The 27,015-nt window shown below is 32.4% G+C and overlaps 1 protein-coding gene across 2 annotated transcripts; it reads left to right on the top strand.

Annotated features, from left to right (window-relative positions):
- Window positions 1–1,881: 1,881 nt before the first annotated feature.
- Window positions 1,882–19,218, top strand: hnf1bb (HNF1 homeobox Bb). 2 transcript variants are annotated; one of them, XM_073824869.1, is made up of 9 exons: window positions 1,882–2,393; window positions 4,064–4,263; window positions 5,705–5,981; window positions 6,743–6,963; window positions 9,227–9,372; window positions 9,767–9,887; window positions 14,719–14,868; window positions 14,961–15,058; window positions 18,531–19,218. In XM_073824869.1, the coding sequence occupies exons 1-9, from the start codon at window positions 2,023–2,025 to the stop codon at window positions 18,549–18,551; spliced, it is 1,605 nt and encodes a 534-aa protein (XP_073680970.1). In that variant the 5' UTR covers window positions 1,882–2,022; the 3' UTR covers window positions 18,552–19,218. The 2 variants fall into 2 exon arrangements, with proteins under 2 accessions (XP_073680970.1, XP_073680969.1); XM_073824868.1 differs by having other exon boundaries at window positions 14,961–15,076.
- Window positions 19,219–27,015: the final 7,797 nt, after the last annotated feature.

Below are 27,015 nucleotides of genomic sequence, written 5' to 3'. Positions count from 1 at the left end.
AGCCATATTTACGAAAAATACCGGTGGAGGAAAAGGAAGAGGCTTTGTTAGGGAGACAGCAGAGCTTTTGATACTGTCAAGGAACAACATAAAAACCTCTTCGTCCGAGAAAAAAAAAAAAAAAAACTGAACAAATTATTCATCCGATACAGTCACACTCCACTGCAGCTTTCACAACAGAAGTAGTTTCACATCCTGGAAAAAAAGATGTAATTTCTGTAAGTTTGTTATTAACTGTTGTTAATCATTGAGAAATGACCAGTGCCCAAAATGTGTGAGAAAGGTTGAAATGCAGCGGGCATTAAAATTCTGTTCCAGCAGCAAATTTGGTCTTGTGAGTGACTCACATTTCAGATGTATCATGATGATGTTTTTATTTTAATAGGAATATGAATTTTATTTAATTCTATTAAATAAATAATCAGACATGATGTGCTGATCAACACACTTGCCTTAAGGTCAGATCTTATCTTTAAATAAATAAGTAAATAAATAAATAAGAACTACATTACAAAGAATGTGGGATTTAGGAATAATGAAAAATCCAAAAGGTCTAGGAAAATATATATATACACTACCATTGAACAAGTTTTTGGACAGAAAGATTTTAAATGTTTTCTTCTGCTCACCAAGCCTGCATTTATTTTAGTAAAACAGCAATATTTTGAAATATTTTTACTATTTGAAATAACTGTTGTCTTTTTGAATATATTTTAAAATGTAACTTATTAATTATTAATTCAACTTCATCACTCCAGTGTTCACTGTCACATGATCCTTCATAAATCATTCCAATATGCTGATTTGATGTTTAAGAAACAATTATTATTAAATTATTATTAAATTATTAAATTTGTTATTATTATTATTATTATCATCAATATTTAAAACATGTTGAGTAATTTTTTTCCAGATTCTTTGATAAAAAATATCCAAAGATCAGCATTTATCTAAAATAAAAATCTTTTGTAACATTATACACTATAACATTCAAAAGTTTGGAGTCAGTATAATTTTTTTTGTTTGTTTTGTTTTTTGAAAAAGAAGTTGTAGAAATCAATACTTTTATTTAGCAAGGATGTTTTAAATAAATTGCTAAAAATGGATGATAAAGACATTTATAATAAATATTTCTATTTCAGATAAATGCTTTTTATTCATTAAAGAACCCTGAAAAAAAAATTATATTCAGCTGTTTTCAACATAATAATAATAAAAAATGTTTTTGAGCAGCAAGTTAGAATATTAGAATGATTTATGAAGGATCATGTGACTTGAGCTAAAATTTCTTTAAAAACGCAGGAATAAATTACATTTAAAAATATATTCAAAAAGAAAACAGTTATCTTAAATAGCAAAAATATTTAAAATTGTTACTGTTTTTTGGGGATCAAATAATTGCAGGCTTGGTGAAAAGAGACTTCTTTAAAAAACATTAAATTCTTACTTTTGACTGGTAGTATATATATATTTAAGCTTAAACGTTTAAGACTTACAAAGTAAATCAATTAAAAGAAGCACTTAAATGTGTGACTATTTAAATCTTTTTTTTTTTTTTGAAATGTCATTAATAGTAATAATGTTTATAATGCAGTATTAATTAATTTATTTATTTGCTTGCTTGCATGCTTACTTTCAAGATTTATAGTTGTTTCACCCTTTTAAAAAGTAGCCCAGTATATAGAAAGTTATCCCAAAGGTATCAAACGCACTGAACATTTCAAACTCTAACACTTGAATAAGCCTTAGGTACGAATTCCTTGTTTATATTAGAATATTCATAAACGAGTAAACATCATTTGCATAAGGTGCAACAGCCAATGACCACCAAGTCAGCTCCGCCCACCAGGAACGTGGAACTACTTCCTTCAGCAGGTGCGCTGGTTCTCTGGACAACTGCAGAAACTTTGCGTAAAGACACTTTAGTCTCATGATTTCCAGTCGTTAAAAACATTCTTCATTTCCGTTATTTTCACACGTCTATTTACCGAAGTCGAGAGGACTTTCAACGAGACCGGATTGATGTTTACTGACATGGTGTCCAAGTTGACATCGCTTCAGCAGGAGCTCCTGAGCGCCTTGTTGGACTCGGGGGTCACTAAGGATGTGCTGGTCCAGGCGCTGGAGGATTTATGTCCGTGCCCTGCCGAATTCGGAATAAAAATGGAAAAACCCTTGTCCCCGGCTAGTGTCAACGGTGGTAGCGACTCTAATGACTCCAAACCGGTGTTTCTGACTCTGACCAGCGCTCAGGGTAAAGGGGGTAAACTGTCCGGCGATGAAGGCTCGGATGACGGGGATGACTTCGACACACCGCCGATCTTGCGGGAGCTGCAGTCGCTCAACACGGAGGAAGCGGCGGAGCAACGCGCGGAGGTCGAGCGCATGCTATCGTGAGTTAAGATGCAATAAAGATACTAAATGGCGTGTTATTAAAATATTTTACGCAGGGCAAAACATTTTATTACAGAGTACATTTTATTTATTTAAAGTCGTTAGCAGTAAAAAGAACTGCGCAACAATGAGCAGACCTATAAAACAATTGTTTCTCAGTAGAAACTCACATACACTCTTAAAAATAAAGGTGCTTCAAAAGGTTCTTCACAGCGATGCCATACAAGAGCTATTTTTGGTTCCACAAAGAACCATTTAGTCAAAGGTTCTTTAAAGAACATCTCTGTTTTACCTTTTTATAATCTGAAGAACCTTCTTTCGCCACAAAGAATCTTTTTTGAATTGTTAAAAGTTCTTTATGGAACTATTTAGACAAAAAAGGTTTTTCTATGGCATCGTGAAGCACCTTTATTTTTAAGAGTGTAGTTACATTGTAACAAACACTAGCAAAGTTTGTTCTATCCTATTTTATCTGATTATTAATTATGTTTTAGCTATAAACGTTTTAATTTTTGCATGACAAAAATGGTAACACTTTATTTAGGTGTCCTTACATGTTACTTACTATTAGCATTTACCATAATAACAATTACTTATGCATAATTTCATGCAGGTAACCCTAAATCAAACCCTAATCCTAATCATATAGTAAGTACATGTAGTTAATCAATATTACCAAGTACTTCAATGTGTAATTACACTGTAACAAGGTTACCTTAAATTAAAAAGTGTTACCCAAAGATAATTTAAATGATTTGACAAAACCTATACCCTGATGTTGTTTATTATTATTGTTGAATTTTTCCTTACTTCGGTATTATTTTAATATTTTTTTAAATTACTAGAACATCGAAATGCTTCTGTTTAAACTTATAAGATAGACATGATTACATATATTGACGTAAAGACAAAACGAAACCACGTGTAGTTGTTATTAATTTATTTCTATAAATCATCAACTGAAAGATACACAATGTCGTATGAATAGAGGGAAAAGATATCTAGTTATTCATTGTCTAAAGTTATAGTCTTAAATCAACATCCTCGAGCACTCTCTAATGTGATGGGTTATTTCCCCAAACAAACATTAGCTGATCCGTCAGACATTTTCCTTTTTTCGTTTAGGCGTATTAAAACGATCACAAACGTTTTAGGCCTACTTGTTAAATGCGGAGTGTTGGTCATAATTTTTTACTAAGTAGCCTAATTAAGAGTTTTATTAAGTCAGTTTGTCATCGTATTGACGTAGGCTGTCACAGAACGAATTGTATTTATATATATATATATATTAAATTATATGTCGTGCATAATAGCTATTATAACTATTCATTTTATTATTTTATTGAAGGCTACAGCCTATTAATCCGAAATGACTGTCGAGTCGTAGCGAAAACCTTCAAGACTAAAACTAATTAGCACTACCTGTGAAATTGTTAAATATCTGAGGTACTTTTGAAATATTTTTGGATGCTATTTTATTTTTTTAATTGTTATAATTGCATGTCGATTACATTTAGGCTACTGCACGATTACATGCACATCTGTTATTTACATGTTTAGACTTTTCAAAACATAAAGGCACAATTTTACACTAACAAATAACATAGGCTACACATTAAAATAAAGCATTGTGAACGCGCATAATAGCATTGGATACTGTGGTTGGCAGTGAGGACCCGTGGCGTGTGGCGCGCACTGTCAAAGGCTACATGCAGCAGCACAATATTCCTCAGCGCGAAGTGGTGGACGTGACAGGGCTCAACCAGTCTCACCTGTCGCAGCACCTGAATAAAGGTACACCGATGAAGACGGCCAAACGAGCCGCGCTTTACACCTGGTATGTCCAGAAACAGCGCGAAATCGACAGACGTAAGTCAACATCTTATATTGTTCAAATTCTGTTGCATGCGAAGTAGGCAGACTGTTTTTGTTCCACTTCACAGCAAGGTTTCTTTTTTTTTCTTTTTTTTTCTTTTTTTTTTACATTGATTAACTTGGAAGAACGATGAGAAAATACTTTTGAGGCATTAAATAATGCGTCATTAGAAAATGTGTCTGTTAATATTATTTAATAGACTTGAGAACTGGTAATAAACAACTGTATTTTTAACTATTGTTTATTAACTGTAAACAATTGTTAATGTTATTTAATGTATTAACTAATGGGACCGTATTGTAGAGTGTTACTTTTAGAAGTTCATGTTTATGAACAGTTATGGACAAAAATAGTGATTCTCTTTGCGTTAAATAGCTTGACAAAATATCATGCCAAGTGACAATTTATTTTGAAGCTTTTTTTTTCCGCATCTGGTTTTAATATTTTTATGGACAACAAAACCAGTCATAAGGGTATTTTTTTTGCGATTTATATATCATCTGAAAGCTTTCATGTATGGTCTTCAAAAAGCATTGCTGTATAGATACAACTATTTGAAAATCTGGAATCTGATGGTGCAAAAAATCTAAATATTGAGAAAATTGCCTTTAAAGTTGTCCAGATGAAGTTCTTAGCAATGCATATTACTAATTGAAAATTAAGTTTGAATATATTTATGGTGGAAAATTTACAAAATATCTTCATGTAACAGAATCTTTACTTAATATCCTAATGATTTTTGGCAAAGAAAAATCAATAATTTTGACTCATGCAATGTATTTTTGGCTATTGCTACAAATATACCCATGCTACTTATGACTGGTTTTGTGCTATGTTGTTGTATATATCATTTTTATTATGTATATATTTTTTAATGAATTTATAAATAATATATTTATACATACATAAAGCTGAATAAATAAGCTTTGTATGGTTTGTTAGAACAGGACAATATTTGGCTGAGAAACAACTATTTGAAAATCTGGAATCTGAGTGTGCAAACAAATCTACATTTTGAGAAAATCGCCTTTAAAGTTGCCCAAATGAAGTTCTTAGCATTGTTTCGATATATTTACAAAATATCATCATGGAACATGATCTTTACTTTGATCATTTTAACACATACAATGTATTGTCGGCTATTGCTACAAATATACCCGTGCTACTTATGATTGGTTTTGTGGTCCAGGGTCACACGTCTTTTTATTTACTCACTCTGAATAGCCTACATTTATGAAGGACTTTTGTTGTAATTTTAGCACAGGCCAGCATGCATCATGTGAGCTCTGCTCTGTAAGCCCCATTATTGTATCCGTTTTTAACCTTATCAAATTGTGAGAAGCTCACCTTCGTTATGGGCCTCCCCATCCAAGCACTATCTATTATGATTCTGCCTTACTCTGCCCCAATCGTGTCCCCCTCTTATTTCCGCAGAGTTCGACCGTGTTCAGGGCTCTGACCCCAGTGACTCAAGCAGTCAGGATCAGGTCCTGTTTTTTTTCCCAGAATTCAATCATACCGGACTCAGTTCGGGGGCTGTGGGAGGTTCTGGAGGACCGATCGTAGAAGAGGGGGAGCCAGGCTCTAAGAGAATGAGGCGAAACCGCTTCAAATGGGGTCCCGCATCTCAGGAGATACTCTACCAGGCCTATGAACGACAGAAGAACCCCAGCAAAGAAGAAAGAGAAGCGCTGGTAGAGGAATGCAACAGGTAATGTGCTCTCTCTCTCTAGATATTGTTTTAGTTAAAAAAAAATAACACTAATATATATATATATATATATATATATATTAGTGTTATTTATATAAGTATATATATATATATATATATATATATATATATATATATATATATATATATATATATAATTTTATGAAACATTTTTTAATTTTTTAATTATATTTGACCCTGGACCACAAAACATCTTCAGGAGCAATAGCCAACAACACATTGTATTGGTCAAAATTAATTATTGATTTTTCTTTTCTATGCCAAAAATCATTAGGATATTAGGTAAAGATCATGTTCCATGAAGATATTTTGTACATTTCCTACCGGAAATATATCAAAACTTAATTTTTAATTTTAATTTTTGATTAGTAATATGCATTGCTAGGAACTTCATTCGGACAAATTTAAAGGCTATTTGTTAGATTTAATTTTTTTTGCGCCTTCAGATTTTCAAATAGTTGTGTCTCGGCCAAATATTGCCCCTTCCTAACAAACCATACATTAATGAAAAGCTTATTCACTCAATTTAAAAAAATGACCGTTATGACTGGTTTTGTGGTTTAAAGTGACATATTTGTTTCTTATTATAATTTTTTTTATATTATTATGTTAGTATGTATTTTTTTATATTTGACATTTTGTAAAGTAGTTTTATTTCATCTTCTTTTGTATTTAGTTACCTAAATGCATTAAAAAACTAAAAATGAAAAAAAAAAAACTTATTTTTTGGGTGTTCTCAGGGCTGAGTGTGTGCAGAGGGGTGTGTCGCCCTCTAAAGCTCACGGACTTGGATCTAACTTGGTCACGGAGGTTCGTGTGTACAACTGGTTTGCTAATCGGCGTAAGGAGGAAGCCTTCAGACAGAAGTTGGCTATGGATACGTATGCACCCCACAGCATGAACCCCCTGTTGTCCCATCCATCATCACATACCCAGCACCATCACAGTAGCTCAGATTCAAGTAAGATTTCGCCGCTGCGCAAATAATCACAGGCTCTGTTTACATTTGATATTAATATCTGACTTGGATGATCTGATGTCTGCCAAGTGTTATTTACATACTATCATAGTTTTTATTAATATTTAAATCAGCTTTTATTTTTTGTATTTTCAGTATTTTTTTTAATTTTTAATTATTTTGATATGTGCTTTTGTCATTTTAATTTTTACAGGTTTCATTTATTTTTTCTTTTAGATTTATTTATTTCCAGTTTGTAATTTTAATGCTTTTCCAGTGCTTAAACATTTCACTTAATTGACAAGACTACATTTTGCATTTTTGTTTAGTTTAAGTTCTTCTCATCATGGAATTTCTGGAATATCATGGAATTTTAAAAGGTCTGTTCCAGACATTGAAAGTCAGGGAGTTTTATATATATTTTTTTGTCCAAGTAATGGAATATCAGGGATTTTTGTTTGTCGCTAAAAAATGTTGTTTCTATTTATCAAAATGTAATTTTTCTTTACCGTTTTCAATACCTTAGAATTATAAAGTTCTATCTGACATTTTTGTCAAAATTGAGTTATTCAAACTCAAAAAAAATAAAAATGGTTCTATCTACAGAAGTCTATGGAATGCAAAAACTCAATATTTCAAAAGTGCTCAGAATGCAGATAGAACGTTATAATTCTAAGGTGACATATTGTTATGGTTGGGCAATTTTTAAGCGCCATTTTATTCCTTTTCTGCTCGTCAACTGGCAGTCACTTAAGTCAAATGTTGTACCTATTAACTAAGTCAAATGTGTCAAGAAAATTTACATTTCAAGAGCTTTGGCTACAAAATAACCACTTCAAAGAAGTAGATGACAGAAAAGCTAAAACTAAATGGGAAGAAATAAAAAGACTGAATGATGAACTTGATGATGAACAGAAAATCCTAAATTAACTAATATCACCTTACTTACTCAGTTTACTCACAAATTATATATCCCTTAAAAATGTAGGGTTTGGTGTAAGTGCTACTGAAGTGGAGATTTCTGGCTCAGTCTAGGAGAAAAAACTCATTTTGAGAAAACAGCCTTTAAATATATGTATTGTAATTGAAATCTATTGACACAAATAGATAAAGTGCTATAAAAGAAACACTTAACATTTTGGATGTTTTCTTTCCACTACAAAAAAAAAAAAAAAAAAAAACCTTCAGAGCATTTAACCCCTGAAAGCATTAAAACTGTAAATTAATTTGTGTAGAAATAGTTCAGAAAATATCAAAGTGCATTTAACAAGTAAAAGCAAAAAAAAAATGGAAATTCAGCTTTTTAGTTAGTGAAAGTCATGGAAAAGTGGGAACCCTGTCTAACATGTTTTCAGCTTTATTGCAGCTAACAAAAATGGTTTTAATAGTTTCAGTTACCAGTTATTACAGTCGTATTAAACCATTATGAGTGTTAATATCAGGTGTAAACATGGTCACAGATGCAGTAAGTTTGTGTGTGTTTTATTGGAATTCTTTCGTCCCATTAGTATGTGAACAAAACACACAGCCGCACCCGCAGACACATGTGAGATAGAGGACATAAAATCGCTTACCGCAATCTTTAGGGTCAAACCAGGGTCAAGTCAAGGTTTGAGCTTTGTGTCTGGGAGGGTGTGCAGCACACATTCTCTCCCTCAGAAGATCGATAGCTGGTTGTAAAAAGCATTTTAAACCCAGAAGGATCATGCAGTAGCTTAAAATGATCGTGTAATAAAATCAGAAATGCTTCAGCTTAACTCTTGACAACTACAAAAGGACACTGTTCTGTTGAAAAGCTGTAAACTGTCAGGCTGTGAAATGGACCGAATTCCGCAAAATGTTTGCGAATGGATTAATATTACGTCAAGAGAGTGAGTCAGAGAACAGCGTGTTTGCTCAACCTGTGTGTTCTGCTTCAGTCACTGACCTCCAACGGTTCAAAAGCTCTTTGATTGTATTTGTTTGCCCAGAGCAAGAAACGGCACAACAGTTAGCATAATCAGTTTTGAGTTATGTTTATGAGAATGCATTTAAGAAATAGACGGTCTGATGAAGGCCTTTCAGTGTTTGGACTGCAGACTCTTATCATTTTAGCTGCATTTACAGCTACACAACGAGGTCAAATAAAGATAGACAGAATCAGGTCAGTAAGTGCGACTAGCAGTTTTAGTTTCTTTAGTAGCCGTGACAGAACAACAAAAAGCATTAACTGTGCGCAGCAATAAAAAGTTTTAAAATATCGTTTTTATGTTTTTTTTCAATGCAGAACTCAGGTACAGTCAACAAGGAACCAGTGAGGTCACTTCCTCCACGACCATCAGTCACCATGGTAGCAGCCAGTCAGTATTGCAACAGGTGTCTCCGGGTAGTCTGGACCCCTGCCACGGCTTGCTATCGACGGATACCAAAATGGTAAAGCAAAATCTGTTTTAGTGTCCACAATATAGTGCACGCTTTGACAAGTACAAGTCTCCCAGCCCTTTTTTCGACCCGAAATAGCATGTAGTCGCAGAGATCAATGTACATTTTACAGACATGATTGATAAAGTCGCCTTTATTTGAAAACTGACTCAACTAGGTCAAAGAGAGCATTGATCTAGCTTTTGTAGGCAGTGCATTTATTCATTTTTATGGCTCGAGTGAATAGGCCCCCCAATAAACATTTGTTATGTTATATTAGTGCACACTCACAGTTCAAAACAGCGTTTTGCACCAGAGGAAAGGAACCATGCTCTTACTTGCTTGTGTTTTTGTGTACCTTAAATGTATTTACACTGTGTGTTTGTGTGTGCACGTGTGTGTCCAGATCTCAGTCTCTGGTGGAGTTTTGCCTCCTGTGAGCACTTTGACCAACATTCATAGTCTGTCTCAGTCGTCTCATCATCATCAGCAAGCACAGAGCCTCATTATGAGCCTGGCTGCTCAAAGTGAGTGTTTCACCATTTTATTTTCATCCTTTTTCTTCTTTTCTTACATCATTGTGTTTCTTAAACTTTCACATAAGAAATGCAGGTATTATGGGATGCCATATATATAATTCTGTTAACCTCTTAAATAATTATAATTCAATTAACGTGCACGATTAATGCAGCACGTATTTTCTGTTTGGCCCATTACCTAGCCCATAGATAAAGAAATAGATGCACAATGTTGCCAACCTAGCAAAAAGTAAACACTTAATTGGACAAACGATGTTTTGCTCCCAGTGCACTGCAGCTCCCTCTTTTTTTATCTGCGTCTACTTTGTTCAGCGAACGGCAGTGGAGCAGCGCTTTCAGTTAAACCAGATGTTATGTTGCTTCCAGTGCTTGAAGTGGGCCTTTTGCGTACTGGCACTTTTTTGTGCATACCAGCACTTCTGACATATTGAATGAATGCGGGCTGAGTCGGTCTACATTAGGATTGGTGGTGTAGGGTTGATGCGTAGAGCCACGTACGAGTATGCACGCAAAAACTGCGTATTATTTGCACATGCATATCATATGCACGCCAAAGTTAATTGCAGCTTATTAATAGCACGCCATATAGAAACAGAAAATCGTGCTACTGGTACGCATTTTCATGAGACCAGGCTCTCATCAGTACATTATAATGAAAACAATACCTTAAAAAATTAAAAGAAGCAGGTTTTTTAGATCACATAAATTTATTTTTTAAACTCCTGGAAAGTCCAAAGATCGTGAAGACATTCAAACAGTAAGCTAAAACAGTGACTTATGTGACGTATGTCCAGATGCTGGTAAATGATTCTTTTTAGCGATTTAATCATGATCATAATTCAGCATTTCTTTCAGTCATTATTTCATATTACTTTGGTTGTCTGACAACAGAAACACTAAAATATAACAATGGAAACAGTTTTGTTGAGAACGTGGCTGCATCAAATAACAGTATGTGAGCACAGAGAGGCAAACAAATGTAATAATAAATAATAAATGTACATTTTGCATGCTCAGAAGAAGTGTGCTGCCCTGTCCTGCAAATAATGTAAACAGGCGTGTGTAAGTAAATTGCTCAGTGCAAAGAATGTAAAGTAACGGGAACCTGGTATTTCTATGTTCTTTTTCTTTCATGTGTCTAATAGACATGAAAAAGTTATTTGAAAAACATCTACGACCTTTGAAACATGTCTAGTCTTCATGCTCTATGTCGAGTGTGGTTTCACTAATAATAAACATACATTTGTTTAAAGCATACATATCTGACCATGCCCATGTTGATTAGAGTATTAAAAACTATTAATTAAAAAAGTATTAATTTAAGGTATATTTAGAGCAGATAAAAATGTGCGATTAATCGCAAGTTAACTCATGACAATCATGCGATTAATCACGATTAAATATTTGAATCGATTGACCTAATATATATGTATATATATTTATATACATCGTAACCATAAAAAATGGCTAATATTTGCATATGTGGGCCATTCCACAGAATTGGTGCAAACTGCTGTCCCACATCCAACAAAACACATTTAAAAAGCATTTAAAGGAGAAGTCCGGTGTGATATTGACCTAAAGTGTATTGAATCATGATACCGTGTGTGAACGTACCTTGCATATCTCATCTCGGTTTGTGTCCTGCAGTCCGAAATCTGGGGTCAGTTAGCCGATGCTAACAACAGGTTGTCAATGAGAGTGAATGGGGCATCGGAGTAGCCATGTAAATAAATAACTGTTTTATGCCATTTACGAGTGACGAGCAGGAAGGAAACTACAACCTGATAAGTTGATAACCTGATAAGTTCCTTCCTGCTCGTCACTCGACTTATCGTGACTAAATTCAAGATGGCGGCGGCCGGTAAATTTCTTCCAGGTACTGTCTGTATAAATCTTCTTGTAAATAAACTACCGGTGCTTTTTCTGAGTTCTCAATGTCTCGTTTTAAATGTCAGGGCCTTTGGAAGTCTACCAATGAAGTGTGGAGCTACTTTGTACCTCGTAAATGGCATAAACAGTGATTTATTTACATGGCTACTCCGATGCCCTATTCACTCTCATTGACAACCTGTTGTTAGCGTCGGCTAACTAACCCCAGATTTCGGACGGCAGGACATAAACCGAGATGAGATATGCAAGGTACGTTTACACTCGGTATCATGATTCAACACACTTTAGGTCAATATCACACCGGACTTCTCCTTTAAGTATTCAAATCTCAGATAGTTTACTAAAATCCTTTTAGAATGTATTGAAACCCAAAATAATTTTTTAAATATCAGTGAGTTAATATATATAAAATCATCATTTAGTGATTACTTGCAATTGGGAGGTGGCTGTCCTGAACCCTAACCCCTAAATTTCCACTTATGAAAATACTGAAATGGCACTTTATGTCATTGCTTTTTTTTTAAACAGTAAAGTAACAGTAAAGTAATCTTATATAATTATATATTACTTAGTTTCAATAGTGACAAATTTGCGGAGAGAAAAAATATTCCAAAACTTTCTGAAAATAAAATATGAGAATTAACTACAAAATTACTAGAAATGAATACCTTGGATATACAATTTGCACACATACAAATTTTGTGGAAAAAGACACTTTTTTTTTTTTTTTAATTTTATAAAATCACACACCAAATTACATATCAAATGTTAAACCATTTACTATTTTTTACACATATATTACACATTTTACAAACATATTTCTTGCATAACTGTACAGTTTTCTTTCTAAAGTTGATTATGGTTTTAATTTAACTTTATCTATCCCCATGTTAATAGGTTTTAATAGGCCACATTTTGACATCCTTTCATCCTTTGCACTTTTTTACTGTGTGTGTGTGTGTGTGTGTGTGTGTGTGTGTGTGTGTGTGTGTGTGTGTGTGTGTGTGTGCGTGTGTGAGTGTGTGCGTGTGTTTAAATATTATTCTTTTTTTCTGATGTTGTATTTGGTCTAAAAGTTTGAGAGCCATTAACCTACTAACCCATTAAATTTAGTCTTTCATTGTTTTCTAATTAGTTATCAAATAGAGTTGTAAGAAACAATTTAAACAGTTTCTTCAAAAACTCCTCCTTCTTCCATTAGTCCATCAAACACTGCCCCAGTCCCGCCCCCAACATAGGTTTGGCTGAGCCACAATTGCTGTGCCAGTTGGGATTTTCAAACAAACAATGTTTTGATAGCAGAAGTAATAGTTTGATAAGCATCTTGATTATCTTGTTAGATCTTATAAACATGTTTATAGCCAGCTACCAGATGGTAACACATATGGTTTTGAAGGTCACCAAATCCCCCTCTTAAGTTCTGAGGTGTGTGACCACCACAGTAACGCAAGAACACTTTTTATGCACTGATCAATCAAGCATTTGAGTCCATGTTTGCACACTTGCCTAAGCCAGTAAACAGACGTCAGGCAGTCATAACAGAGTTCAGTTACAGGTTCATTTACAGGACTTAAAGGTACAATAGCAAATTCATCCTGTTTAAGGATTCAAACTGTCATGTAAAACTATAATGTGACTGTTCTGACACAAATAAGAACATTAAAACTGGACTTAAAATTCTGAAAAGTGTGAGATGTGGACCCCGTTTCATTTATTTTTTAAGCTATAAATAAACTATTAAAGAAACATTGCAGAACCTAAACCCTTCCAAATATATGTACTGATTTTTAATGTTTTTTTTATAGAAGTGTCCATATGCTCATCAAAGTTATATTTATTTGATTAAAAATACAGAAACAAAACGTAATGTTATGAAATATTATTGCAATTTAAAATAGTGATTTTCTATTTGAATATACTTATATAATATAATTTATTTCTGTAATGCAAAGCTAATTTTTCATTAGCCATTACTCCAGTCTTTAGTGTCACACGATCCTTCAGAAACCATTCTGATATGCTGATTTATTATCAATGTTGGAAACAGTTGTGCTGCTTAATTTTTTTTTTTGGAACTTGTGATACTTTTTTCAGGATTCTTTGATGAATAAAAAGTTAAAAACACATCCTTGCTGAATAAAAGTATTAATTTCTTTCAAAGAAAGAAAGAAAGAAAGAAAGAAGGAAAATATTTACTGACCCCAAACTTTGAGCGGTAGTGTATATTGTTACAAAAGATTTCTATTTAAAATATATAATACATCATTGAAGGATCATTTGACACTGAAGACTGTGTAATGATGCTGAAAATTCAGCTTTGCATCACAGGAATAAATTATATTTTAAAGTATATTAAAATAGAAAAACGCTATTTTTAATTGCAATAATATTTTTTCTGTATTTGATATGATTAGCAGAAAAGGCTTCTTTAAAAACGATTCCAAACAATGACAGTGTACATATATATATTTCCTAACTCATATATCACGTTGATTTAAAAATACAACATGAAGCATTAAACATTACATTTATTTAATGTTTATATATTTTAATGAAAAACCTAATAAATAATAAAAACTGTAAAATGAAAATAACTCATTTCAATCAAAATAAAACACTTATTAAAAAAAGAATATGTAATCATGTAATCAATAAAAAAGTTACTGTAGTTTGATTACAAGTATTTTAAAATGTACTATAATCTAATTACGAGTACATTAAGTTATAAAACATTTGTTCTCTAAAAATTCAAAACATAATTTTTTTATATTTTGGGGAACATTTAGTTTTAATTAGCTATAATAATCCTGATAAATATGTAATTCAAATATATATTAAGTATAGTATCTGTGAAGGATTATTACTATCTTAATTCTTGTAGGACAATTTGACTGAAGACTTTAACAGCATTTTAATGTTTTTCCAGGTCTGACGTCTCCTCAGTCTCAGAGTGTGCCCGTCATCAACAGCGTGTCTGGACTCACAACCCTGCAGCCCATGCAGTTCCCTCAGAGCACCAGTCTGACACAGCTGACCACCGCTCACATCTCCCAGCAGCCCTTCACACAATCACACAGTAATATACTCGCTTCTTTGCTTATGACAGCAGTAAATATTGTGATTCTAAATAATGATGTGCAAAACTGAGATTTTTCTTGTCTTTTTCAGTGTACTCTCCCAAACAAGAAGCTGCCCAGTTTTCCCATCCATCCCGATACGCGACCATGGACACCAGCACCATCACACACCTGGGCTCCAGCAAGCAGGTCAAACATCAGTTTCCTGTACGGTTATTTGTTACTTAAATGCTTAAAGCCTTCAAGTGTCATACGCTTCCAGTTATTTTAGTCGTACAAAAACATTTTTTATGCTGCTTTACATTGCATTGCTACGACGGCATTTTTGTGCCACGTAAAAAAACAAAACAAAAAAAAAACTAAAATTATGAGATTAAAGTTGTAATATTTTTAGAATAAAGTTGAAATATTTTGAGAATAAAGTCGAAATTACAAGAATTAAGTCAAAATATTTTGAGAATAAAGTCAAAATTACGAAAATAAATTCTAAATGTTTTGAGAATAAAGTCAAAATTATGAGAATAAAGTTGAAATGTTTCGAGATTAAAGTTGAAATTTCGAGAATAAAAACAAAATGTTTATAGAATAGTCAAAATTACAAGAATAAATTCTAAATGTTTTGAGAATAAAGTCAAAATTATGAGAATAAAGTTGAAATGTTTTGAGAATAAAGTTGAAATGTTTTGAGAATAAAGTCAAAATTACGAGAATAAATTCTAAATGTTTTGAGAATAAAGTCGAAATGTTTAGAGAATAAAATTGAAATTATGAGAATGAAGTCAAAATATTTTGAGAATAAAGTCAAAATTATGAGAATAAAGTTGAAATGTTTTAAAATTAAAGTAGAAAATTTCGAGAATAAAATTGAAATGTTTCGAGAATAAAGTCAAAATTACAAGAATAAAGTCTAAATGTTTTGAGAATAAATCGAAATGTTTTGAGAATAAAGTCAAAATTACGAGAATAAATTCTAAATGTTTTGAGAATAAAGTCGAAATGTTTAGAGAATAAAATTGAAATTATGAGAATGAAGTCAACATATTTTGAGAATAAAGTCAAAATTATGAGAATAAAGTTGAAATGTTTCGAGATTAAAGTTGAAATTTCGAGAATAAAATCAAAATGTTTTGAGAATAAAGTCAAAATTATGAGAAGAAAGTTGAAATGTTTCGAGATTAAAGTGAAAATTACGAGAATAAATCAGAAATGTATAGAAAATAAAGTCAACATATTTAGAGAATAAAGTCTAAATGTTTAGAGGATAAAGTCAAAATGTTGAGAGAATACAATCAATTTTTTTGAAAATAAAGTTAAAATTACGAGAATGAAGTCAAAAGATTTCGAGAATAAAGTTGATATGTTTCAAGATGAAAGTCAAAATTTTGAGAATAAAATCTAAATGTTTTGAGAATTAAATCAAAATTATAAGAATAAGGTCAAAATGTTTTGAGAATAAAGTTGAAATGTTTGAGAATAAAGTCAAAGCTTTGAGAATAAAGTCTAAATGTTTTGAGAATAAAATGTAAATTATGAGAATGAAGTCAAAATATTTTGAGAATAAAGTCAAAATTGCGAGAATAGATTCTAAATGTTTTGAGAATAAAGTCTAAATGTTTTGAGAATAAATTTTTAATTATGAGAATAAATCAAAATGTTTTGAGAATAAAGTCAAAATTATGAGAATAAAGTTGAAATGTTTCGAGATTAAAGTTGAAATTTCGAGAATAAAAACAAAATGTTTATAGAATAGTCAAAATTACAAGAATAAATTCTAAATGTTTTGAGAATAAAGTCAAAATTATGAGAATAAAGTTGAAATGTTTTGAGAATAAAGTTGAAATGTTTTGAGAATAAAGTCAAAATTACGAGAATAAATTCTAAATGTTTTGAGAATAAAGTCGAAATGTTTAGAGAATAAAATTGAAATTATGAGAATGAAGTCAAAATATTTTGAGAATAAAGTCAAAATTATGAGAATAAAGTTGAAATGTTTTAAAATTAAAGTAGAAAATTTCGAGAATAAAATTGAAATGTTTCGAGAATAAAGTCAAAATTACAAGAATAAAGTCTAAATGTTTTGAGAATAAATCGAAATGTTTTGAGAATAAAGTCAAAATTACGAGAATAAATTCTAAATGTTTTGAGAATAAAGTCGAAATGTTTAGAGAATAAAATTGAAATTATGAGAATGAAGTCAACATATTTTGAGAATAAAGTCAAAATTATGAGAATAAAGTTGAAATGTTTCGAGATTAAAGTTGAAATTTCGAGAATAAAATCAAAATGTTTTGAGAATAAAGTCAAAATTATGAGAAGAAAGTTGAAATGTTTCGAGATTAAAGTGAAAATTACGAGAATAAATCAGAAATGTATAGAAAATAAAGTCAACATATTTAGAGAATAAAGTCTAAATGTTTAGAGGATAAAGTCAAAATGTTGAGAGAATACAATCAATTTTTTTGAAAATAAAGTTAAAATTACGAGAATGAAGTCAAAAGATTTCGAGAATAAAGTTGATATGTTTCAAGATGAAAGTCAAAATTTTGAGAATAAAATCTAAATGTTTTGAGAATTAAATCAAAATTATAAGAATAAGGTCAAAATGTTTTGAGAATAAAGTTGAAATGTTTGAGAATAAAGTCAAAGCTTTGAGAATAAAGTCTAAATGTTTTGAGAATAAAATGTAAATTATGAGAATGAAGTCAAAATATTTTGAGAATAAAGTCAAAATTGCGAGAATAGATTCTAAATGTTTTGAGAATAAAGTCTAAATGTTTTGAGAATAAATTTTTAATTATGAGAATAAATCAAAATGTTTTGAGAATAAAGTCAAAATTATGAGAATAAAGTTGAAATGTTTCGAGATTAAAGTTGAAATTTCGAGAATAAAGTCAAAATATCAAGAACAAGAAGTGCGTTGAGTCAAAATTACGAGAATAAATCAGAAATGTTTCAAAAATAAAGTCAACATATTTAGAGAATAAAGTTGAAATGTTTGAGAATAAAGTCAAAAATATAAAAATAAAAAAATGTTTAGAGAATAAAGTCAAAATGTTGAGAGAATACAGTCAAATTTTTTTGAAAATAAAGTTGAAATTACGAGAATGAAGTCAAAATGTTTTGAGAACAAAGTTGATATGTTTCGAGATTAAAGTCAAAATTTTGAGAATAAAATCAAAATTTTTCGAGAATAAAGTTGAAATTATGAAAATAAAGTTGAAATGTTTGAGAATAAAGTCAAAGCTTTGAGAATAAAGTCTAAATGTTATGAGAATAAAATTTTAATTATGAGAATGAAGTGAAAATATTTTGAGAATGAAGTCAAAATGTTTTGAGAATAAAGTTGATATGTTTCGAGATGAAAGTCAAAATTTTGAGAATAAAATTGAGAATTTTTACTTTATTCTAGAAATATTTGGACTTTGTTCTCAAAATATTTTGACTTTAATCTTGTAATCTTAGATTTTTTTTTATTTTTTTAATGTGCCACTAAAATGTTAATAATTTGGCATAGTATCGTAATCATAAATAGTTTTACTGTTTACTGCACTTTCTGATTCTTTAAGTTATTAAATACAGCAGCTAATGAATCATAAGAAATATGGCAGTATCTGTATTGGTCCTCATGATGTATAATCGTTATTCTCTGTTGTCACTGCAGTGTCCTTTGCAGGCCTGGTGAACAAATGCACCGGAGCGAGAACTTCCTCGGCAGCTTAGCAACAGCAGTGCATGATATCTGCGTTTCTCGGTTACTTTGCAACCTGTCAGCATGGAGAACCAACAGGAGCAGCACTGCCACTGGATTCTGCGACAAATGAAGACTAGTGATTGATATATTACACCTTTGAGCCATAATGGATGACAGAACAAAATGGCGGAACTTGCTAAGACGATTGAATACTGAGCCGAAGCTTTCACACCGGTTGGTTTTAGGTGATGAAATCTTCAATAATACTGTAAATAGGATTTAATGAGAAAATATGCTTTGTTGTAAAATAAGGTCAACATTTCAGACAGTTGATCATAGATAGGTTTTTTTTCCATGCACACATTTGAGATTTGAAATGCATCCCATATTTTAAAACAAAATCATCACAACACTGTGTAAATTCACACAATCAAAATGGTCTTTCCATTTCAATGCATGGACTTGCACATAAAAGTGATCCCAAAAGATGCTACAAATGTAATTGCTTCTCAGGGATTGATTTCACACTACTCCATTGTACTCCATTGTAGAATATGTATAACTGCCTGAAGGTTTTGCTTTTTTATATAAGTTTTGGAATCACCTCAATCATATTTATATTTGTGTAAATTGATACATAATACATTTTTAAAGAATATCTTTCGGCTCTGGTGCTCATTTTTTACTACTGTAAGACAAAGATGATGTTTATTTATTGGAGCAAACACTTTTGTCCAGTAATGTGTCGTAAAAGTAGGAGCACATTTTGCATTGTAAATGTTTTCACACACTAATGGAGACTCAGACGTGTGAAGGAGAGGTGGAGACCGAGATAGGCAATAAAAGGGTGTGTTTTTGTTTTCCATGCCCCATTAGGTCTATTTCCCTTGTTGTCTCACTGGTCAAAGGGCATGCGAGTATCATCTGAGTTCACCTTTAGGAAGTGAACAGGTGAAGTCATTTCCTTTGCTCTTCTCACATGACTTCTCTAGCATGTGATTACAGTTTTTTTTCCATGGAAACTAAATTACCTAAACCAAGACCCTGGGGATTAATTAGTGGATGGCTACATTAGTAAACTGTACCAGTGCATCAGTCTTTGACACTGAAGAAAACCACTACTGATTTATTTTCATAATTGAAATGGCAGTGGTTCAGAATTTTTACAAAGTCGATAGTTCAGAAAAAATATGCAACATTTAGCACATGCAGTATTGGGTCGATCCTTGCACAAAGTGAAAATGAATATTTGTTTGTTGCCCAAGAGTTATTATTTTTGAGATCATTCTAATATGCTGATTTGAAACAATTATTATTATCATTATTATTATGAATATTTAAAACAGTTGAGTACATGAAAATTATAAAGAAGAAAATATAAAGTATAAAGAAATGTATACTTTTATTTAGCAAGGATGCTTTAAATTGATCAAAGGTGATTATGAAGACATTTATAATGTAACAAAAGATTTCTATTTCAGATGCTGCTCTTCTGAACTTTCTATTCATCAAAAAAAAAAAAAAAAAAAGAAAGAAATGAAAAAAATAAACTCAGATGTTTTTAACATTATATAATCTTTGTCATTTCAGGAATAAATTACATTTTAAAATAAATTCTAATGGAAACCAGTTATTTTAAATAGTAAAGATTTGTTTTTGCTGTACTTCTGAACAAATAAATGCAGGCTTGGTGAGCAGAAGAGACTTCTTAAAAAAACATAAAAAATCTTACATTTAAAATACAGAAAACAATTACTTTAATTTGTAATATTACAGTTTTTATTGAATTGATACTATTATTACTATTATTACTATTATTATTATTATTATTATTATTATTATTATTATTATTATTATTATTATTTTTTAGATTCAGCAATATATATATATATATATATATATATATATATATATATATTGCTGAATCTAGTTCAGTACTTCTTATTCTTTTTATTTTACAATTATTCTTTGCTTTGCAAAATAATATATTTATATATATATATATATATATATATATATATATATATATATATATATATAAACAGTGATGAAAGTTTGTAAACCCTTTAGAATTTTCTATTTCTGCATAAATATGACCTAAAATATTATCATATTTTCATATAACTCCTGAAAGTAGGCAAAGAGAACCTAATCAAACAAAAAATATTTTCTTTGTCATTTATTTATTAAGAAAAATGATCCTGTGTTACATATCTGTGCATTACAAATGTATGTGAATCTTTACTTTCAGCATCTGGTGTGACCCCCTCAGATGGGATAAGATTCTTAAGCTAGAATGTTTTCCTTTCTCTGAAAATAATAGCTTCTCATTTAAACCAATACGTTCAATTTTGGTTTCATCCATCCATTAAACCATTCTTCAATAGTTCTCATGTTCACATGATCTTTAGCAATCAATTTTTGTTTGGAGAACAGTGGCTTTCTTTTTGAAACTCTGCCATGCTCACCATTGGTTGATCAGTGTTCTCCTGATGGTGGACTCCTGAACATTAACATTAGCCAATGTGAGAAAGGCCTTTAGTTGCTTAGAAGTTACTTAAAAGTTACCCTGGGAACTGTTGCAACCTCGTAGACAATTACACATTCTGCTTTGGAGTGATCTTTGCTGGTCGATCACTTCTCAGTAAGGTCTTGGATTTGCTCCATTTGTACACAATTTGTCTGACTGTGGATTTGTGGAGTCCAAACTCTTTAGAGATGGTTTTGTAACCTTTTCCAGTCTGACGAGCATCATAAACACTTTTCCGGAATCCTCAGTAAACTCCTTTGTTTGTGTCATGATTCAGTTCCACAAACATGATCAGACTTTGATAGATCCCTGTTCTTTGAATAAAACAGGTCACCTACTGACATTTGATAGTCATTGCACTGCCTGAAAACACATCTGCACAGATGGATTCTAATTTCACCTTTAAATTAGCTGCTAATCCAAGAGATTCACATACAATTACAAATACACATTTTGCAACGCACAGATATGTAACACTGGATCATTTTTCTCAATAAATAAATGACAAAGAAAACATATCTCTCTCACTTGTTTGATTCTCTTTGTCTACTTTCAGGACTTAAATTAAAATCTGATGATGTTTTGGGTCATATTTATGCAGAAATAAAGAAAATTGTAAAGGGTTCACAAACTTTCAAGCTGCACTGTATATACAGCCAAGCCCAAAATTATTCATAGCCCTGGCAAATTCTGACTTAAAGTTACTTTTATTCAACCAGCAAGTTTTTTTTGACCAGAAATGACATCTTTCTCCTAAAAGATAATAAGACGATAATAAGATAATTGTCTCAGCTTTTATTTACATTTGAATAAAAAGTGGCATGTCCAAAATTATTCATACCCTTTGCAAACTGTCACAGTCTATGGGAAAATCCAAAATGCTGTACCATTCCACATAGTCCAAGCTGTTCTAAAGCATCCTAATTACCCTGATTCATTGGGAACAGCTGTTTTAATCAACTCAACAGGTGAAAAACAGAAGCTCTCTGCTGTTGGTTTGTGGACAGTCATGGCTAAGACAAAGGAGCTCACTGAGGACCTGTGGCTGCTCACAAGTAAGGAAAGGGTTATAAGACTAAATCTAAATGTTTTGAAGTTCCAGTGGCCACAGTGCAAGGAGGATGTGGTCGGAAGCCAAAAGTGACACCTGTGCTGGCCAGGAGGAGAGAGGTAAATCCAAGAATCCAAGGATCACCACCAAGGCCATCCTGATGAATCTGGACTCTGCTGGTTGCAACATCTCAAGGCAGACAGTCCAACGAACACTGCACACTGCTGGGTTCCACGGATGCAGACCAAGGAGGACAACACTTCTCAGAGAAGGCCCGCTTGGCCTTTGCAAATGCTCATCTGGACAAAGAAGAAGACTTCTGTTCTTCTGTTTAATGGTCAGATGAAACAAAAATTGAATTGTTTGGCCACAATGATGTAGCCTTCATTTGGCGTAAAACAGGAGAGGCCTTCAACCCTAAGAAAACCATCACCACTGTCAAACATGGTGGTGGAAACCTAATGTTTTGGGGGTGTTTTTCAGCCGGTGGACCAGGGAACCTAATCACAGTAAATGACACAATGAAAAAGGAGCAATACAACAGAGGACATTTCAGCACAACAACGAACAAAACACATAGCAAAAGGTTAATGGTTAGCAGACAAAAACATTAACGTTTTGCAGTGGCCCAGCCAGAGTCCTGACTTAAATCCAATTGGGAATCTGTGGAGGGAGCTAAAGATCAGGGTGATGGCAAGGAGACCCTCCAACCTGAAAGAGTTGGAGCTCATTGCCAAAGTTGAATGGGCAAAAATACCAGTGGAGACATGCAAAAAGCTGGTCAGCTATTATAGGAAGCGTTTGATTGCTGTAATAGCCAATAAAGGTTTATCTATTGATTATTGAGAAGGGTATGAATAATTTTGGACATGCCACTTTTTGTTAAAATGTAAATAAAAGAGTAATATTTTGCTGGTTGAATAAAAGTAACTTTAAGTCAGAATTTGCCAGGGGTATGAATCATTTATATACAATATAATATGTAATTCAAATTATTTTAAAAAAACACCTAGAAAAATGGAAGATAAATATATTTTCACCATTAGTGTCAGACATTTGTAACTATAAATTCACATAAAGCATGAAAAAATGCTGAGGGATGTTCTCTTGTTTTGGCTCCTTCATTTAATGGTGCCTTTATTAGTGAAACAACATTAATTTCAACAACAAACACATCATCAGCAACAAGGTAAAGCTTTCCATCACACTTCTCTGCAGATCCATATCATAACTGAGGATCTTAGGTTTCTGAACTAGTCTGTGTGTGAACTGAATAAACTAATTGTAACACATTAGCAATTAGCATAATAGCTTCTCCTGTAAAGTCCAGAAGAGGCAGCAGAGGACACATGCTGAGACATGGACAATAGAGGACAACGTGGAGGCGTAGAGCAAATAATGTGCAGACGTGCCCTTCAGGACAGGTCGGCAGAAGAGATCTTATGTCAGCTTCTGCTGGACACTTACTGGGGTCAAAGGTCAGAAAGACAGGAGATAGAAAAGCTGACTTTACTCCTGTAACCCGCTGCTTTCGTCCCACTCAGTGTTCAAGATTCAAAACAAGTTGCTTTACCAACAGATTACCACAGGACATAATGTTTGAATCACATCAGACTTTCTGGAGAGTTCAAAAGCAGAAATGTAATGTTTGTGGGTTTGTTGTGACACATGTTCTTCTTCTGTACCAAAATGTGCTTTATTTGTGCTGTAAAGTTTCGACGGTCTTTTATGATTCAATTGTTCTAATGAACTTCTGGTAATACATGACCAATATAATTCTTCTGCGAGTAGATCTCTCTACTTAGACATTTTTTAGGTGTCATGCAAAAGTTCCAGGCTTTGCTGGCTTTGTAATCACAATATGATGTTGATAAAATTAGAGAAAGGGCCATTCTTACGTGACCATTTCCACCCCCACGTCTAGCTATCAGGGGGTCCAGTGTGTGGGCCTAACATCAGCCCACCAGACCCCATACTGAGAACTTGTTCACTTTGACAGTTTCAAACATGCTGACTGAAAATACTGGTCAGTCATCAAACATTTTGAAGTAAGGTATATATTATTGTATTTATTTACAATATCTACAGGAGTTATGCAAATAATTGGCAAATAAAAGAGTAAATCATTACTTTTATTTTACAAGGATGTCTATAATATTACAAGGTCTATAATATTACATTGATCAACTTTTGACAGTAAAGATTCCTATTTTAAAGGAGAAGTCCGGTGTGATATTGACCTAAAGTGTGTTGAATCATGATACCGAGTGTGAACTCACCCTTCATATCTCATCTCGGCTTGTCCACTGCAGTCCGAAATCTGGCGTTAGTTAGCCGATGCTAACAACAGGTTGTCAATGAGGGTGAATAGGGCATCGGACTAGCCATGTAAATAAATCACTGTTTTACACCATTTACGAGGCACAAAGTAGCGCCACACTTCGTTGGTAGACTTCCTAGGGCCCTGACATTTAAAACGAGACATTGAGAACTTTGAAAAAGCACTGGTAGTTTATTTACAAGAAGATTTATACAGACATTCCCCTTAGTAAAATTACTGGTCGCCGCCATCTTGAATTTAGTCACGATAAGTCGAGTGACGAGCAGGAAGGAAACTACAACCTGATAAGCTGATAACCTGATGAGTTCCTTCCTGCTCGTCACTCGACTTATCGTGACTAAATTCAAGATGGTGGCGAGCGGTAATTTTACTAAGGGGAATGTCTGTATAAATGAGCCGAGATGAGCTATGAAGGGTAAGTTCACACTCGGTATCATGATTCAACACACTTTAGGTCAATATCACACCGGACTTCTCCTTTAAATAATTTTTTTAAACATTTTTCTATATTATTATAAGAAAAAAGTAAGAAAATTGTTTGTTGAGCAGCAAATCAGCATATTAGAATGTTTCTAAAGAATCATTTGATCCTGAACATTCGAGTAATGATCCTGAAAATTCAGTTTTGTCCATCAAATTATGACATTTGAAAATATATTCAAGTAGACAACAGATTTTTTATATTTAATTTAAAATCAAACAACATTTCAAGGTAATACTGTTTCCTGTTTATTTTATTAAATAAATGTAAAGAGTAAAACATTGCAGAATGAAGTACAGACCCCAAACTCTTAAACAGTAGTGTATACATGCATACATACAGTGCAGAGTTTTGTAAATAAAATGCACAATAATCTACTAAAAGACATTTTTTACATATAAAGAATTCAAATAACTGCTATTCCAACATTTAACAGCTGATCAAACTGGACTGTGGGCCACCAGTGATGAAAAAGAAACCAGTGATGAAAATCCTTACGGCAAATAAGTTTATTCAAGTATACTTAAACTAAAAAAATAGGAAAGTATACTTTTCAGTCTACTTTTGATTTACTTTTCAGAAATGTGCGTAATATACTTCTCAGAAATATACTTAAAATGAGATTTGAGTATACTTGACTTATACTTAGAAAAAGTCTAAGTATATTTGAGCTATACTTGTGCTCTGAGAATCTGTGTTTTCAATGTTTTACGCTAGGGGTGCTATTACACATTATTGTACAGAATTTCCAAAACACAAGTGAAGAAGAAACCAAAACAACAGATGCTTCCACATGTAATCTAACACAATCGTCAGACATAAAACACCATTAAAACCATTGATATGTAAAACTGTGTATTGAATAAAATGTCGACCCATGAAGAGGTAATAATGACTGTCAAACTTTTGGGTGTTGATCGACATCTAAGTTTTCATTATCATAAGTAATTTTTTTTTTTTTTTAGCTTTTTGTTCAAAATGTTATGTATACAGTTACAGCATGAAATATTATTTAAACCTTTTAATATTAAAATTTTTACATTTAGCCTTTTTTCTTGCAAATGCAAGTTTATATCTTCTAATTTGGTCTTTATAACTTGATTTAACTCAAAATTAGTGAGTTTGTCAATTCTGAGGGAAAAGAAGTGTGGGATATAAACTTTTCCGAGCCGAGGGGAAAAGAGAGAGTGATGAGTGTTTTTTCCTTTTTAGAATTATTGCGAGAATAAGGTCAGAGTTTTGACATATAAAATTTAAATTGACCTTTTTATATTCTTTTATTCCATAGACTGCCACTTGAAAACCGTCATTTTCTGCCACCAGATAGGCTCCACCCACAAAAACTTAACCTCTGTTTCAGATCTGTAAGACTATCCCACTATGTAACGCCTATTTCGTTGAATAACAGTGCTTATCGCTGTGTGACAAGCTCTTGTAATATGGGGAGAACATTTTAGAAAATGACATTTTAGAAAATGACTATAATCTTTTTAAATCAAACTACTTTGGACAATATTTGTGTAATTCTCTAGCCATAAAGGCTATTTTTCCCAGGTTTTCCCGAATGTTTACAAACCTATAACTGGTCTATTGCTACCCAAAAGGCTAATGTTCAACATGTTTTTGATTATTATTCAACATGGGTTTGATCATTATTGATCTAGAGAGTCCAGAGAATTGCACTGCACTGATTTGAATGACTTTGAGGTAAAAACCTAGGACTAGTTTGCAAAAGTAGGTTTTGAAGTACTATTTGAATCACAGTAGTGGTCCTAGAGGCAAACTTGTTTATAATGAGGAGATATATATATTATATGATATTAAGATATAGTCTACATGTGATTATATACATTTTTTTTGTTATTCAAGGTCATTTACTATAGAAATATTGTGTTTTTGAAGACTTTTTTTAACTGTTACAGCACCACCTACGCTCTGATCTCAGGATGTATAAGCTTTTGGGTATATTTGACCTTTTTTAATTCTTTTATTCCATAGACTGCCACTTGAAAACCGTCATTTCCTGCCACCAGATAGGCTCTGCCCACAAAA

This window comes from Garra rufa, chromosome 19 (assembly GCF_049309525.1).
Source record: "Garra rufa chromosome 19, GarRuf1.0, whole genome shotgun sequence".
Classification (NCBI taxonomy): Eukaryota; Metazoa; Chordata; class Actinopteri; order Cypriniformes; family Cyprinidae; genus Garra; species Garra rufa.
Note: the sequence above shows the minus strand (reverse complement) of the source record. Positions and strands in the feature narration are given on the sequence as shown.